At 40.7% G+C, this 17,838-nt stretch overlaps 1 protein-coding gene across 2 annotated transcripts in view; it reads left to right on the plus strand.

Moving 5' to 3' along the window:
* The first annotated feature begins 3,804 nt into the window (after positions 1–3,804).
* pla2r1 (phospholipase A2 receptor 1) overlaps positions 3,805–17,838 on the plus strand; it is a 31,397-nt gene continuing 17,363 nt past the window's right edge. Inside the window, exons 1-17 of one of the 2 annotated variants that reach the window (XM_055007454.1) lie at positions 3,805–4,232; positions 4,357–4,713; positions 7,008–7,388; positions 7,474–7,647; positions 8,005–8,169; positions 8,433–8,546; positions 10,322–10,471; positions 10,772–10,966; positions 11,049–11,212; positions 11,502–11,612; positions 13,088–13,200; positions 13,296–13,465; positions 13,562–13,770; positions 16,142–16,287; positions 17,295–17,379; positions 17,484–17,619; positions 17,700–17,735. In XM_055007454.1, coding sequence (XP_054863429.1) covers positions 4,566–4,713; positions 7,008–7,388; positions 7,474–7,647; positions 8,005–8,169; positions 8,433–8,546; positions 10,322–10,471; positions 10,772–10,966; positions 11,049–11,212; positions 11,502–11,612; positions 13,088–13,200; positions 13,296–13,465; positions 13,562–13,770; positions 16,142–16,287; positions 17,295–17,379; positions 17,484–17,619; positions 17,700–17,735 — 2,497 coding nt within the window. In that variant the 5' untranslated portion in view covers positions 3,805–4,232; positions 4,357–4,565. Of the gene's footprint in view, positions 4,233–4,262; positions 4,714–7,007; positions 7,389–7,473; positions 7,648–8,004; positions 8,170–8,432; positions 8,547–10,321; positions 10,472–10,771; positions 10,967–11,048; positions 11,213–11,501; positions 11,613–13,087; positions 13,201–13,295; positions 13,466–13,561; positions 13,771–16,141; positions 16,288–17,294; positions 17,380–17,483; positions 17,620–17,699; positions 17,736–17,838 lie in introns of those variants that run through there. The other variant, XM_023264636.3, reaches the window with a different exon arrangement.

Genomic DNA, 17,838 nt, shown 5'->3' on the forward strand with positions numbered 1-17,838 from the left:
GCTGTGCATCTTGCACATAAACGTCACAGAGAACAGTCAGTTTGGTGCCGAAATGGTGACTTTTTTTCCCCAGCAGAACTTAGCATCGGCCCACAGAGTCAAAACTACCACCAAATGGTTTGGTGACCATGATATTACTGTGCTTGATTGGTCAGTAACCTCAGAAATCAAGGAACCTCCATGCAATATCTTATCGATTCAGTAATTTATGGTTAAAAAAAAAAAAAACAAAAAAAAAAACTACTGAGTGTATAAATGAACATACTTTGCATTGGACATTTCTATATTTAAATCTTTTTTTTTTAAAAAATTGATCTTGGGAAATATTGTAATAATTTGAGATACTTGATTGAAAATTAGAACAAGAAATACTCGAAATATTTCACTTTAGGTGTAATGAAAACAGAATATATGAAAGTGGACCTAATTAGGTTAAGTTGTGAAAAGGAAGAACTTACATCTAATTATTTGAGATGCACCTGGAGAACACTGATTTCTTAAGAGATCAAATAAAACTTTATTAATCCTGAAGGAAATTTATATGCTAGAAGAAAACTAAATGAAGTTGGACATTTTTGCATCACATATGCTGTTTTGGATTGATCTTAGGAAATATTCTGATAATTTGAGAATCTAGATGTCAGATTTTTGTATGCTTTAAGTCATAATCATAAAATCTGTAGTCATAAAATAAAACAAATTAAAAAAAGGTTAAAAATATAATATAACTTTACTGCAATGATTTTAGAATACATAAAAGTTTACCTTTTTGAATTCAGTTACACACAAAAAACATTCAAATTATTGGAGATGCACCTGTGTGTAATTTCTTAACTTTTATATTAACACAGCTTTCGTCTACCCTCTATGCAACAATGAAGTTCCTGAAATTTAGCCACTTATTTTAATTTTGGTGGGCCTTCTGACAGAAAACACCATGTGGTCTTGCTTTTCTTAAGACAAATGTACAGCAGACGCTTTGTCTCAAAACCACACACTGATCACACGCAGGAGCTTGAGACAGACAAGAAAAGGTGTGTGTCGACTTTGTGACCTTTAAGTTAAATTTAAAGCAGCAGATAACTGCTAAATGAGACATAAAATGGCAAAAATGACACGAAATGGAAAAAATTTGACACAAAATGACAAAACCAGAAACAAAACCATAAAAACAAGACACGAAATGACAAAATGAGACACAAAACATGAAATGACAAAAATGAGATACGAAAAGAAGAAAAATGAGACACAAAATGAAAAAAATGACACAAAACCACAAAATGAGACACAAAGTGACAAGCTTTGAATCCGTTACATAAAGCAGGAAGTCTCCTCCTCACATACAGTGTGCTTGGTTCTCATTTAGAGGCCAGATCTTGACTGGAGATTGCAGCAGAAGTGGCGCACTCATCTGCAGCACAGAATGACTAATATAAATCTCCAATCTCTCAATAACATACTGTTACATAGTGAGCTCCCCAGGCTCTCACTGCCCGGGAGGAACGACTTCTCTGAAGCTGCAAAGGCATCATAATCTTACAGTACGCTGCCCACTTGCCTAACCACCCTTGTAATTGCATTCATGAATAATTATTGGTAAGCAAGGTCAGGTGTAGGAGCAGCTAAATGTTCTGTAGTATGAATTATAGTCGTATCTCTCCGTGGCTCCACCTGCCTCCAGCAACAACTGCTGATTAAACAGACGATACAGCAGCGAAGCGCGACCTTTAGCTACCCTTTTAAGTTTGGTTTTAATGAAGGATAACACTGGAAAGGCAGTAAAATACAACAGTTGGTTCGTCTGAACCATCTTTTAAATGGCTGGGCCAGGCAGTTTTGGTCAAAATAGCTCAAATAGGAATACACCGATCAGCCACAACATTATGACCACTGACAGGTGAAGTGATTGATCATCTTGTTGCAATGCAATGCTCTGCTGGGAAACCTTGAGTCCTGAAATTCATGTGGATCTTTGACTTGTCACATTTTGTGGTTTTGTGTCTTGTTTTGTCCTTTTGTGCCTCATTTTGTGTTTCATTTTTGTCATTTTGTGTCTAATTTGTCATTTTGTGTCTCATTTTTGTGGTTTTGGGTCTTGTTTTGTCATTTTGTCTAATTTTTGTGGTTTTGTGTCTCATTTTTGTGGTTTTCTGGCTCGTTTTCGTCATTTTGTCTCATTTTTGTGTCTCATTTTTGTCATTTTGTGTCTCATTTTTGTGGTTTTGTCTCATTTCTGTGGTTTTGTGTCTCGTTCTTGTCATTTTGTGGTTTTGTGTCTTGTTTTGTCATTTTGTGTCTCATTTTTGTCATTTCATGCTTTCTGTTTGTTCGCAGCCTGATTGACCATCACAGGGATGGAGTGACAAGTAGAGCAGTTTGGAAGCAGCTGCCTTTCCATACATGCAAGTGGGACAAGTGAGAGAGCTGGGATGGTTTGGTTGGAAAGAAAAGAGGGGAGAGGGCTGGAGGGTGAGACTTTGTGCTGGGATGTGACAGGAGTGGGAGAGGAGGATTTGGGAGTGGGCGAGTGATTATGAAACAGTGATGCTTGCAATCCACAGCGGACCACATACTGGATATTGAGGAAAGCATTTGGCTACTGTGCTTGTTGGGCTGAATCCCATAGCTTTTAAAAAGTGAGGGACGGTCTCAGAGCAGGTTGAAGTTCTGAATAAAAACCATGTTGAAAGCTGTGCATGTAGACTGCAGCCAGGTGTGCAGGGAGAGGATCCAGCTAAAGCTATTTGCTCACAGGTGTCAGCGGAGTGAGCGAACGGCGGCGGGGCGACTTAACGGCGACACCTGTGATAAGGGTTACAGAGGGTTACACTCAGAGTTTGTTGAACCTGCTTTGTGAAACGGACCCCAGGTACTGTTGTGTCTCTGTTGTGTTTCTCTGTTGTGTGTGTGTGTGTGTGTGTGTTGTGTTGACCTCCTTGTGTAGCTGGCTGAACAGGTACTGTTGTGTCACCACCTTGAACCAGTTGCTGTCCACTTTCTCCCCCAGGTGAGCGTCTTCACACTCCCTCGGCTTTATCAGCGTCGTCACCTGGGTGTTGAAGGCGTCTTCGCTCAGGGCCGCCAGACGCTCGCCGAAGCTTCACAGGAAGTCCTCGATCTTGGCCTGCACTGGCTCGGAGCTGCGGGAGAGACGCCGTCAGTCGGCTTCACCTGAAGACTCACAGGTAAACTCACCTGGACCCACCTGAACATAGTGGCCCAAGTCTCCATGGTGACGGAGAATCCCAGAACCCCCAAAGTGTTTCTGCAGGTGTTATACACCTGGTACCTGCACAGACACCACATGTCAGGTTTACTGCTGCAGCCCGTTTCCATGGAAACATCTGGAACCAACAGTCGGATCAGCTGGTAGTAGTAGAAAAAACTATAATAATAATAGTAAAAATATTATTATTATTATTATTATTATTATTATTATTATTATTATCATTATTATTATTATTATTATTATTATTATTATTAATAATAATAATAATAATAATAATAATAATAGTAATAGTAATAGTAGTTGTAAAAATAATAGAAAAATATTAACAATAATAGCAATAACAATACTACTACTACTACTACTACTACTACTACTACTAATAATAATAATAATAATAATAATAATAATAATAAGGGTGACAATAACAACAACAATGATAATAACAATAATAATAATAATAAGGTGGATTATTTCTCTACATGTAAACGGCAGATTCAGCTGATAAAGTTTCCCATTTTTAGATGTATATTAATCATCTGAGGTATTACTAACAAACTGCAGCTGTTTCAGCCAAATTGTTATTCAATGAAATCCGACTACTTTATTTATTGATGATTCTGCTGTATTTAATATTTTAACTGAAGTCATGAATAACTGATGAGCTGCTGTAGAAATAAACTTGATGTTAATAGTTCCCAACAGTTTCCCTGTAATGTAAAGTTTAGTGTTTTTTACTTTAAGTACCTGAAAAAAAGAGCTGCCAGTGGAGGTGGCTCAGGGATCGCTGTAGCAGTATAAGTGATCAGCCCAGTGCCATGACTGAACACCGGTCCAAAAAAACCAAAAAAAACAAAAAACAAAGAGTGAACACCAGCCCTGGCAGCCCAAACATCAGACCAGCCCACCGGGAATTGTCCCGGTCCTCCCGATTAGCCACTCGGGGGAGCGATGTGGCCACCCCAATGAGGAATTTCTGCAGACGCCCCTGCTGCTTTTTCCAACAGTAAGTGGGCTGAAATAGGTTATGCAATAGAACTTTTGGGGGGTGTAAAAGTGCATTCTGATGGGTCAAACTTGTCTGCAGTTTGGAGTTCTCTGCATGTTTCTAAATAAAGTTTGGGTCCCAGAGGCAGCACTGAGGCAGGAATGCGGCTCTGAGCTCCGGACAGCAGCTCCTCCGTCAGACGTGACGTCGCTGGTTCCCCTCTGAAAAACTCCGAGCAAAAAGTTTTTCTATGAGCGAAAAAACACAACGAGGAGCCCGAAATCCTCCCCGCGACCGGGAGCCTCGGAATGCCCGTCCGTCTGCGCATCAGCACCGGATCCAGCCGTCGAAATGTTGACAGAGTCGCGTCGTCGCATCAAAAGTTCTGCGGCCGTTGTGGCGATTGTTTGCGCAGCAGCGATGTTGGCCCGAAGCTGCCAGTGTGTCAGCGACCAGGACGACGAAGTGCTGGAGAAAAAGCAGCTCACGGAGTTCTACAGTAAGTTCTCAGGCACAGCTGGCTCCAGCTGCTGCACACAAACACAGTTTTTTTTGTTTTTTTTTATAATTGTGAAGTTAAATGACTTCCTGCACGTTTTTTGCTCGGATGGATGTTTTTGCGCTTGGAGAAACTTACATAACTGCACTGAACAGATGCAGATTCATGCTGTTTTAGAGCTGGAATTTAAAAATCTGCTGTTTTACTGCAGATTCCCCTCCTCAGGTCTCCTCTAGTGGCCCCCGGACCATAGTTTGCGCCCCCAGCTGCTCACATTACCAACAGTGTTGTTTTTATTATCTGCAATAAAGTCCAGCTCAAGGGCAGCAAGAAGGAGTTGATGTTGGTGAAGAAACACGTGCTGTTCAGGTTTTTTGACCTCTAGTGGAATTAGCTATTCAATACATACATTGTTAAACAACATCAAGTTAAATCTGAAGGACTAATGATGCCATTTTTCATAAATCTAAAGCTCATTACCTGGGCTGATGCTATTCTCAGCGTTGCTTTCACCTGTTTATTATTTCTGCTAAATAAGTCTTTCGAGGTTATATTCTAAAATGAGAAATTAAATGTCATCAAATGTTTACAACTGCTTGGATGCATTTCTAGTATCCTTACGTTTTGCATTTTCTGAGCTTTATCTTATACACCAGCATTCAAAAGTTTGGGCTAACTTAGAAATGTCCTTATTTTTGAAAGAAAATCAGGTATTGTAGGTCAACTTTAACTCAATTAGAGAAACTTTAACTAATATGAAGGTACTTTAACTCTTTTAGAGCAACTTTAATGTAGAGCAACTTTAACTATTGTAGACTGATACAGAGCAACTTTAACTCATTTGTGAACAACTTAAACTAATGTAGAGCAACTTTAACAAATATATAGTAATTTTAATTCATGCACACTACCGTTCAAACATTTGGAGTCACATAGAAATGTACTTATTTTTAAATGAAAATCTTTTTTTTCCTATGAAGACCACATTAAATGAATGATAAATCCAGTGTAGACATTGTTCATGTGGTAAATGACTATTGTAGCTGGAAACAGCTGATTTTTAATGGAATATCTCCATAGGGATACAGAGGAACATTTCCAGCAACCATCACTCCTGTGTTCTAATGCTACATTGTGTTAGCTAATGGTGTTGAAAGGCTCATTGATGATTAGAAAACCCTTGTGCAGTTATGTTAGCACATGAATAAAAGTGGGAGTTTTCATGGAAGACAGGAAATTGTCTGGGCGACCCCAAACTTTTGAACGGTAGTGTACATCTAATCCAAATCACAGATTTGATAGAGATGAAATGTGAAAATAGCGTCATAAATGAAGCATTGTGGTGCTACACAGATGCCATGAGAACATTCTTGTTTGTTACAGACCGCAGCAATTCCAGATTTTTTTTTCTTCCAGTGGAAAAAGAAAGGGAAAAAAAACGACCAACTGTACCAAAATCATAGCTCATATTGCAATATTAGTCAAAATATTAGATATAAGTTATTCTTACCTTCTCAGTTACAATTTTTAGAAAATTTGATTTTAATTTCAACATCACAGCCTTTTGGTTGCTGGCCTTTTAGAATGTAAACACAAAATAAGTCAAAAATGCTATCTCTGTATCTCACCATTATCACAGTGCTCATTTTGACCAGATCAGATCAGATTCAAACAACCCTCCTTCCTCCCTAATGCACAACTCAGTGCCATGTATGTATATTAGTATTATAGTGTACTTCAATCCAGTAAAAACACAGGAAGGATATGCGGACACTGAAAATATACAACGGTTTTGGTCACATAGGCCTCTGACATCTTGTGCTGGATGTCCACGCCAACGCCTTTTTCAAACAATCTCTTCCACTATTTAAATTCAACACAAACAACTGGAGTATTTCATTTAGATCTAGTAGTGTACACTCTTGTTTTTCCTTCTTCTGTATGCAATGGAGACATGAAGCAGGAGATAATTCCTCCGACTGTTTTCCTCAAGGTCTTTTGTAAACATTCGCTATACATCCTCTCTTTTCTTTGAGTATCCAGTTTCACAAAGACCTTGATTCATTCTAGAAGACAAAGAGTTCCTCTGCCTTTGTGTAGCTTAAACGTTGCTGCATTTAAGTAGAGAAACCTGAAAAAGAGGATGAAAAGCTTACCGTGCAAGTGTTCAGTTTATCCCTTCCCTGTCTATGACACAGTTTTGCATTACTTCTTCACCCCATGTTTCTCACCTTTCTCCTCCACGTCTGCTCATGTCATCTCCCTCTCCTCGCCTCTCATCCGTCTCTTTGCAGAAAAGGGTCTGTTTATTTTGGAAAGTGAGCCGCTGAAGCGCTGCATCTCGGTGGAACGCTCCAACCTGGTGCTGGAGGACTGCGAGCGTCCCACCCGCCGCATGCTGTGGAAGTGGGTCTCCAGGCATCGCCTCTTCAATCTGGGCACCAGCACGTGCCTGGGCCTCAACATCTCGGACACGACGCAGCCTCTCGGAACGTTCGAGTGCGACGCCGCCCTCCCTGTGCTGTGGTGGCGTTGCAGTGGAAACATGCTGTACGGGGCGTCCCAGTGGAAGGTGGCCGTGGCTGGACGCCTGGTGGTGGTGAAGAAAAACAGTTATAATGAGTGGAAAAGGTACAACACCCCGAGTGAGGGCCCCTGCTCGTATCCATATGAAGGTAAAAACCTGCATCCCCTCTGAACTGTAACATCAGAGCTCATTGGAGTCAAGTTAAATCATACAAGGTGTGTTTGAATTCGCAGATATCCACACTTTGTTGGGAAATGCACACGGCATGGCCTGCGCTTTCCCCTTTAAGTACAACAACAAATGGTACTCCGAGTGTACGACTGAGGGGCGTGAGGATCATCTCCAGTGGTGCTCAACCACCGCTCGCTACGATGAGGCCGAAAGATGGGGCTTCTGTCCAGTGCAAGGTAAAACAGACACAGCAGAGTAAGACAGGAATGTGGTAAAAGAAACTAGGTGGTCCAAAGAGCATGGAAATCTCAACAGAATTCTGATGAGGTGATGTGATCCTCTAAGTTTGGTGTAGGTCTCGGCTGACCTGAATTCGACCTCATGCAACACCTTTAGGATGAACTGGGTTGCCAGCTGTAAGCCAGGACTTATCACCCAACATCAACAATACTCCTCCTGTGTCAGAATGAGGGGAAATCCCTGTTTGCTCTTGTTAACTTTCACCGTGATTCATCCACTCCATGCCACACCCGATGACGCTTCCTTTATCGGTTTCATCTTGCCCTTTTTTAATTCTGTGGCTTTGTTCTTAGATTCCAGCTGTGAGCGCTTCTGGGAGTCAAACCAGGAGCTGCAAGCGTGTTATCAGTTCAACCTGTACACCATCCTGACCTGGAGTCAGGCGCTGTCTACCTGCCAGGCCCAAGGCGGAAACCTCCTTAGCATCACCAGCCTGGCGGAGCACAGGTACATCAGAGGTAGGCATCTGGTAGAGGACACATACAGGGGCTGTAAAGCTGCTGAATCAAACACCCACTATGTGCTGCGCCAAGATTAAATTCACAAACTGTACACCAGAACTATGCTACTCAATAGAACCAAACAGATTCTTCATATCATTTCCAATTTGTTTATAACCCAGCCCTCCCTCCTTTGAGGTTATTTAATGTCTCTAATGCCTATAATTCTGTATTTATTTAAGATTTGTTGACGCCTTTTTTGCGTTTGTATCTTGTGGTAGATCGACTGGCAAGTGTTGGAGCGATGGTGTGGATCGGACTGAACCACCTGAAGGAGGGACGTGGATGGCAGTGGTCTGATGGAGCACCTCTGTCATTAGTGAATTTCACCACAGGTACTGATAATTTATTTACTCCTTGAATATATACAGTATTTAATACCAATCAACCAATACCAGTCACGTGAATTACTATTACTCCGCCACGGAACACGGCGGAGTTATGTGACGATCGATGTACGTTTGTCCTTCCTTCTGTGCGCAACATTACTCAATATCAGAATAATGGACTTGGATCAAATTTTCAGGGAAGGACAGAATTGACACAAGGACCACCTGATTAGATTTTGTCAGTGATGTGGCTTATAGTCTGGATCCACGGATGTTTTAAAGATTTCTGTATCACTGCGAGGTAGTGGCACAGCATCACTGTAACTATGACAACAATGAACGCTACGTCAGCTGCCTGCTGACGATCACATGATTGTGATCCTACTACAAATCCACTGCTACAGACTTATCGGGACTTAACTGTCAGAAATTATATAACGGCTGAGCAGCCTTGGTGGCCTTGACTCTGAATTTTTTTCTTGTTATTTATACAATGTACTGTACTAGAATTTGTAGGAAGGTAAAAACTGTATTTGTTGTAGTTTTACCACTGGAGAGTCTCAGCTTTCAGCAACCTTACCAATGCAAATGAACAAGTTGCTCCAACAAAGGCACTAAGTGAGGTTTCAGATAAATCCAATAGAGGAAATTGCGTAGAAAAGACATCTTAAACTTGTCTAGTAGAACAAATACACGAGTCAGCTACAACATTATAACCACTGACAGCTATCATTGATTATGTCATTACAATTGCACCTGCGAAAGGATGGGACAGCAAGTAAATAGTCAGTTCTTGAAGTTAGTATGTTGGACGCAGGAAAAATAGCCCAGCGTTAAAGAATCAGAGCCACTTTGACTGTGATGTCTAGACAACTGGGTCAGAGCATCTCCAAAATTACAGGTTTTGTGAGATGTTCGCGACATGTGGTGGTTAGCACCAAAAGTGGTTCAAGGACGCTCAACTGGTGGACCTGCGAGGAGGCATTCGAACGTAAGGCTCATTGCTGTGTGTGTAGGGAGTGAAGGCTGACCCATGTGGTCTGATCCTAAAGTAGAACTACTGTAACTCAAACTACTGGAATCCTGATGGAGTATAGCGCTGCATAGATGCAGACTGGCCAGAATTCCCATTCTGACCTCTGTCTACTGTCAAAAGAGCCTACAATGGGCATATGAGCATCAGAAGTGGGCCATGGATCAGTGGGAGAAGGTGGCCTGGTCTATAATGAATTACCTTTTCTTTTTTTTTGTCTGTGTGCATACCTGGGGAAGAGATGGCCGTAGGGTACACTATGGGAAGAATTCAAGCTAGTGGAGGCAGTGTGATGCTCTGAGGAATGATTTGCTGGGAAACCTTGGGTCCTGGCATCCTAAATATTGTTGCAGACCACATACACCCCTTCATGACAACAGTATTCCTTGACGGCAGTGATATCGCATCTTGCTTCACTGCAAATTTAGTTCAGGAATGGTTTGAGGAACATGACAAATAGTTGTTCAGGTGTTGACTCGGCCTCCAAGTTCCCCAGATCTCAATCCAGTCAGGCATTTGTTGGATGTTCTGGAAAAACTCCACAGATCCACGGCGGATCTGTTCAAGTCTTCATCCCTGATACCACAGGATACCTTAAGAGGTCTTGTGGAGTCCATCAATCCCCTGGGGTTTCATAAAGTTGCTGATTAATGATAATAATAACATTGTTTGTTTGAGGCTTGAGGCAGCATAAAAATGAGGGATTAAAGCCAATTAAGCCATTGTGTCCTCACTGTTTTCCCTTTAGCTCTACCTGCCAACCCCCTGAAGGAGGACAGACAGTGTGGAGTTTACAACTCGGCCTTCGAGGGTCACTGGCAGAGTCTTCCCTGTGAGTCTGCTCTTCCTTACATCTGCAAGAAGACGCCTAACGACACCCGCAGAGCTGAGCCTCTAGGTGAGCGACTGACACACATCACATTAATACCTAACATGCAAAGTGCCTCCCTGCATCTTCAGAGGCATTTTAGACTGGCAGGTATGAAATAGTCGAGTCTAAGCTCAAAATGTACGAGCAACATTTTTAGGTCTTGTAGTTCTTGGCCGCTGCAGCTGCACTGCACCTGGAGAGCAAACTTTTGACCTTCCTCTCTGTTGCACTGCTGGCAGCTAGACCAAAACAATGTCTGCTGTGAATCTGAGTTATTCTGGACTGTACTCTTTCTGACTTGTCCTTTTTTGGCTCTTCCTCTTGCAGAGAACTGGCAGTATATCCCTACTGAGTGCGCTAATGGCTGGTGGCCTCATAACGGTTTCTGCTACCGGGTGCTGTCAGAATCAGAAGCTGGAAGCTGGGAGGAGTCTTCCAGGGCCTGTGGCTCTCGGAGGGCGAACCTCACCAGCCTGCACTCCTTGTCTGAGATGGAAATGCTGCTCAACCTCCTGGCTAACTGTAAGGAGCATCATGCAATATGGATACACAAAGCAGTATTTGTTATAGACACTAAAAACAGTTTTGTTTGTGTCTTTCACAGTTTCTGGAGAGAGTATGGAGGTGTGGATTGGTCTTTGGAAACAGGCATCGTCACCGACTGTAGAGTGGTCTGATGGTTCACCAGTAACTCTCACTCTGTGGCACCAGTATCAGCCTCTACACAACCTGACGGATGCAGCACTCTGTGCCAAAGTGGACAAGAAGGTGAGAAACCCTGCGTTGGCGTTTCTCGTTACTGAATATTTACATCACTGATTAATCTGCCTATTATTCTCCTGAGAAAACTGAATTAAGACCTGTTTTCTTTGACGTAGGCTTATGTGTGTCAATGTGATATTTAATTTACTATAATTTAAGACTAGCAAAATGCACAATATCTCTCATTTGAGCCCATAAGAGCCACTTAATTATTTTGCCATTGAGCTAATTAATTAATCATCTCATTTCTAATGTGTCTTTGAAGTCATCAGTAAACTGTGAAGCTCTTTCACAGAAAGGTAACTGGCTTTTGGCCTCCTGTGACGAGCGACGGCCGGCTGTGTGCAGAGGAGAAAGCCAGAATCTCGTTGATAACCATGGAGCCTGGGATGAAGGTTGTCCTGAGGTAGGAACATGAACACACATGTACGCACACATCCACGTCGGCATGCACTCAACCGCTGACGAGTCATCTAGTAGCGCTATTCTGGCTCCACTTATGCTCCAGAATTCATTTTTTACAGTAAAAAATGGCTTCTCAGTTTCTCTTTACTCGCTAAAATGACATTTTAATGTTTTGACAAGCTCTGCCTAAAAAACTGATAAGTTTTGGTGCAAAAACACGACTTATTTTCAAGTGTGTCAGGCAGATTATTTGTGTGCAATGCTGTGTTTTGCAAAAACTCGTCTGAGATCCGGACTCGCACCAGACAGGAGCCACACGCCTGCTGCAGTTCAAATTCAGAGCAAGTTGGCCCTTCAGAAACACAATGAGCTGATTCACTCGACTGCTGACGTATTGTCTGGCATTCGTGTTGCTCCTTGACTCTGTTTACAAGAATATCAGACTCCTGAGTCATCAGGCTACTTCATGCTCCACAACATGAGGCCAAAAATTGCCCTGGAGGCACCGTGTCCATGGACATGCTCGAGCAGTCTCTAATTATTCTCGCCAGGGTTTTAGCAAACAGAACTATGATTTCCACCGTTGTCTCTTCATCTTCAGAGTCATACAAGGTAACGCATGTGAATGTTATGTGGTTTTGTCAGCAGTAGAAAACTATTTCATCCTCTAGTTTAAAGGAAACTCTGGCTTCATGTAATGTTAGTGTAGGCCTCTTGAGACTGGGGGATCAATGTCAAACAGGGGTAAAGGGGGGCAAATTCACACCACTTGTCTAAACACACATGCACACACTTACATTAACCCGACGTCTTGCATGTTACTGTCCAGATATTTCAGTAGTAGTATGACTATGACACCTGTGTTTTGGTACTGATGCCAATAGAATACTTTTGACATATTTTACTATAAGAAAATATCAGACAGTCACTCCAACTGCTTTTTGTAATTAACAAAAGATGCCAAATATTAAATGTCAATGTCTAAATAATACACACAATAATTATTAGACATCATAAAATGGACAAACTTTTGATTTAAATCATGAACTCAGTTAAAAAGAATGCTGCATATAAGAAACTTAGTCAGAATGATCAGTACCATTTTTTTAATACTTTTGGTGCTACAGGCCCATTTTGGTTGAAGTACCAACTCAACTTTTAAGTGGTTTAATTCAATACTGCTGGTGTCACAAAGAAAATTATTTACAAACCTACAAAAGTTAACGTTGCCAGTATAAAAGTTGGGTGAAAGTTATTGGAAATTCTTGTTATTGAAAAAGGTTATTGGTTGAACTAATACTTTAAACAGCCCGGAGGAAAAAGGCTGTGATGTTACACAACCTAAAAAAATGTGCAATTTGTTTGTAAGTCTGAAAATCTTACAGTAACTTCTACAAAAAAGAATTCATCTTGGATATGATGGATGTAATCCTAACATTGATGAGTGGATTTTTTTGTTTTTGTCGTTTCTGTTAGGGCTGGAAGCGACATGGCCATTCCTGTTACATGGTGACCACTCATGCACAGAACTATGAGGATGCACTGCTGGGATATTACTGCAAGGCTCCTCTTCTTACTGTGGAAAACAGGTGCATTATTGAGCAGATGATCTGTTGTGTTGATGTAAAAAGAAGTCCTTTTTAAACCTCTCTCCTCACTTCTCTCTCCTTCCTCATGCTGGCAGGTTTGAGCAGGCGTTTGTCAACAGTTTGCTGAGTGAGAATGGAGCCAACAGTAGTCTGTATTACTGGATCGGCCTCATGGACATGGACAAGACAGGAGAGTACCGTTGGCTTCCTCACAATGGATCCTCTCTGCCTCTTACGTTCACACACTGGAACAAACACCAGCCAGGTAGCCATGAGTTGGAAAAAGAATTCTTAGCTAACAGAAAATAGTGATCCAGAGTAGATGGGGATTTGGTTTAATGTGAATCTTCTGCTTCTGTAGTCAGTGCTGGCGGCTGTGTTGCCATGTCAGGTGGTCCTGCTCTGGGTCACTGGGAGGTGAAAGACTGTAAGTTGCACAAGGCCTTGTCGGTGTGTAAGCAGAGCATCAGCAGTTACCATGACGCCCCGCTGCCTGAGCACCACATCGATGCCTACGCCCCCTGTCCTCCAGGCTGGGAGTCACACTCTGGCCTGTTTCACTGCTTTAAGGTCAGCTCATCTTCATTTTTTTCACTTCCTCTGCTCTGTCTGAATGCATACTTCTTATCACACACCTGATCTGTTTTTTTAACTTCATTTTTGTCTTTAGATCTTTTCCCAAAGCCTTGTACATCATTTGGTACAAAGTGAAAACTCTGGGATTTCACATATGAGCCAAACTGTCTCAAATAAACCTTCACCAACTCCAACATAGAGGTTCCAACCTCCAACCTCCCTCCTCAGGCCTCTCTCAGGCAGTTATTATCGCCCCCTGCTGGTCAGAGGATGTATACTGTATTAGATATTGCAAATATTAAAATACATCAATATTAGTCGTTAATCTCTCTAAACCCCAAGCCATTTGTCGGTGTTTTTGTTTTTATTTTTTTGCTCCTGTCACATTTTTTTACTCTCCGTTTGCTCATTTTGCCATATAAAGCCCAACACCTCCATAGAAACGGCACGATCACAGCCAGAAGTAGAGAGAACTCACAGCATGTCTTTTTTCTGTGACACAGTTATAGTCCCATAAATCATGAAAATGAAAAATAAAAGAGGTTGAATGTCTTTATTTGTCTTATAAATGTTGGAAAAAAAATCTTGAATTTACGTGTACGACATTTTTCCAAATGCAACTACAGAAGTGTTGCCAAAACTAGGGGAAAGAATTGTGTGTCTACATGCTGCAGATACTTGGGTTTTTACTTGACTTCCATACTTCTATCTGCTCTGTGTAGACACTGCCTGCAATACAGACCAGCTCAAGTGAAAGAAGAATAATTTTTGTCTTCAGAATCAGAAATTCTTTATTGATCCCCGATTGCTTGCAACTGTTAGTCAGAGCTTGAGTGGAAAAGTGCAGAATATTTTTAAATTTTTTTGCATGATCTGGGTAAACAAACAATATATATTTTTTGGGCAAAATGCTTTGGCGTATTTTGGGGATTTTTAAAATAAGGCATGCAGAATAAAAGGATTTAGATAAAACAGAACAGTTTTAAGCTGCAGATTATTAGTTCTAACACCATCTGAGCATCCACCCAGCCATTCTTTATATTTTTACACTTTCTGACTCTGATAAATGGGGTAATTTTGGCAATCAATCAGCAGTTTTTGGGAGTGTTATTTTCATATGTAGGAGTGATGTTTAAATTATTTCATACTCTGCAGGGTAAGTATGAGCTCCTCCCATTATGTTGATAATTGTCACTCTAGTATGTAACACCTATCAGATAAAAAAATCAGAAATTATAGTGTAGGTACATCGCTTTGTTGTTCCTCACAAGCCTGAAACAGGACCAGGAAAGGCAGCACCAACAAGAAGTACTGTACAGTAGTGCCCCTGCCTTATATAAGAGAGCTGGAACGAACTTTAAAATTAGTTCTGTAGATCTTATAGGAGTGAAGATTTAGCAATTGTACTAATAAATTTGTTCTGAAACAGATTTTGGTGAACTATTTCATCGTCAAATCCCTTTCACTCACATAAATGAGGCCTCAGGAGGGAGGTCTGCGATTGAGTTTTTTTCTCCTACTTAAATACACTTAAGATAATATTGGCTTTACCAAACCACAAGCTATTCCATCTTTTTGTCCATTTTCTATAAATACTTATCCTGTTAAGGGCCACTGGGAACCGTGTCCTATCCCAGAATGCACTGAACAACAGGCAGAGTACATAGGATCTAAAACAGGACCAAGATTTACATATTTACTCTTTCAGGCAGTTTAATATCAGGAATAGGACTGCCGTTAATAGCTACGTTCAGTTAAATGTTCTTGGTATTTTCTGAATTAATAGATAAAAAGTCCAAAAGTTATTATTTCTCAGAGCCCATAGGAACTGTTTTTGTTTTATTTTATTCAACTTGCAGTCCAAACTTAACAGATATTCAGTTTACTGCCTTAGAAAACTATTAAATATTTAAGCTAGAACTTTTTTGTGTACCATTTTTACTAATTTAACCTGCTGTTTAAATTAGTAATTGCTTATCAGAATTGTTGCAAATTGCCTGTTGTTTCGCTGATCAACTTCTTATTTCAGGTGTATAGACAGATATCAGTTTGGGTTTGTGAGAGGACAGTATAGCAAAGAACGGTCTCAAACCCAATGTTTTAAACTAAGAAAAGATTTTAAAGTAACAAAATTAGTTTGATGAAAATAGATTCATTCAGGACTCTAGTGTTTTTGTTGTATTTATATATTTTTTGGACATATTTTACTCATTCTTGCCCCCACAAAAAATATAAAATTGCTGATAAAATACAGAGAATGTCTAGGAAATATGTTTTTAAAATACAGAAACTGCATAAATGCGATGCACTTTTGCAGTTTTAATGCACTAATATGCTCAGCTGACCCTCTGTGTTGCTCCTTTAGGTGTTCCACGATGAGAAAGTCCTGATGAGGCGCTCCTGGGTGGAAGCAGACTTCTTCTGCCAGGCCCTCGGGGCTCAGCTGGCCAGTTTCCACCACTATGAGGAGCAGGTGTTTGTTAAGCAGCTCCTCAGTGCCATGTTTGAAGGGTTGGTACAGCCCTGAGGGGCTCATCAGTGCAGGAATGTTATGGGAACTGATATGCATCTGTTGAGGTGTTTTTATTTTTAATATGCATAGCAGAGTGAACACAGTGTTTAACTACTGGGTGGTGAAGATAGAATGTGAGCTAGGACTGTTGTAGATTACGTTGCTGGAAGGAAAAAAGCACGTCTTCCATGAAAACATGACCTACGTAAATTATGTGAAATGAAGTATGTGAAAAGTCAGTGATTTGTCATTTTAACAGTCTTGCAAATTAGTAAGTAATTCTGTTTAGTAATAATATTTGAGTTATTGATTTTTGTGTCATTATTAGCAATATATTTTTCACCAAAAAAGTTTACAAAAGAAACAACAAAAAGCTTTTATAATCAACAAGCAATTCAAACCAAAATACAACATTAAAATTCACAAGACAGAAACCAATTAAATACACAAAAGATAACAATCTAAAAAGTGCATAAAGCATAAATAAAGTATAAGAAGATGTCAAGCATAAAATGAGTTTAAAAGTGATTGCAGGTCATCTAGTACTAAATCTTAGAAAAAGTCTTGCATGTGCAAAAACTTGTGCATCTTTAAAAGTTGAGGCTGGTTAAATGTTGAATGTTTTTGACACGATAATAACAGAACAGGTTGAGACTGAAGCCTAGAAACTAAAAGCACATCTTGATTTTTACAGCAGGTTTGATGTTGTTAGCAATGGTCCCAAAATAGAACTCGATCTGTGCATGCAGGGTTTTGTGGCCATTGAAGACTGAATTTATATTTATGAATTTCCAGTTATTTACGCTGGTCTAATGGGCTACATGGAAACATACTGCAATATATTATGATATAAAGGATCCAAGTAATGTGGTAAAAATCAATGTCAGTGGCCTTTTTGAACACGATTTCAGCCTACAACTAAACCATAGAATAAAAGATGTTTCTTTAGAACTGCTTATATGGACTTGTGTTGCAGTGTGTTTGTGTTCTGCTCCTCTTTTTTTAGAACAGAGGGTCGCTGGTTCTGGGTGGGTTTAAATCAGAGAGACCCTGAATATCCCGGAGTCTGGGAGTGGTCGGACGGTTCTCCTGTAAGTTCACAGAGACGCTCACTAAAGCATCCCAACAGCCCGTCTGCACTCTATAATGCTTAGAAGATGTACAGGACTATGACTTAGTGTGTGTCTTTGTTCAGGTGGTGACGTCCTTCATTGAGGATAAGAATGAGGAGGATGACAGGAGGGACTGTGCCATGTACAGTGACCTGACCAACGCTCTGATGCCGCAGCCGTGCGACGCCAAACACGAGTGGATCTGCAAGATGTCCAGAGGTAAACACCCTCACACAGAACTTTCCTGACACACACACATGAGCACTGTGTTATTTACCAAAGTCTGTTTCATGTTGCAGGTGATAAACTGAAGAAACCCTATTGGTACACTGAGCGTAAGTTGCATCTTTATTTCGCTGCTTTTGACGTTTCAAACAAAACTTCATTAAGACTGAGCTCAAAAGGTTTCTTATGATAGAAAATGATGAGTGCATATGA

Source organism: Amphiprion ocellaris, chromosome 1 (assembly GCF_022539595.1).
Source record: "Amphiprion ocellaris isolate individual 3 ecotype Okinawa chromosome 1, ASM2253959v1, whole genome shotgun sequence".
Classification (NCBI taxonomy): Eukaryota; Metazoa; Chordata; class Actinopteri; family Pomacentridae; genus Amphiprion; species Amphiprion ocellaris.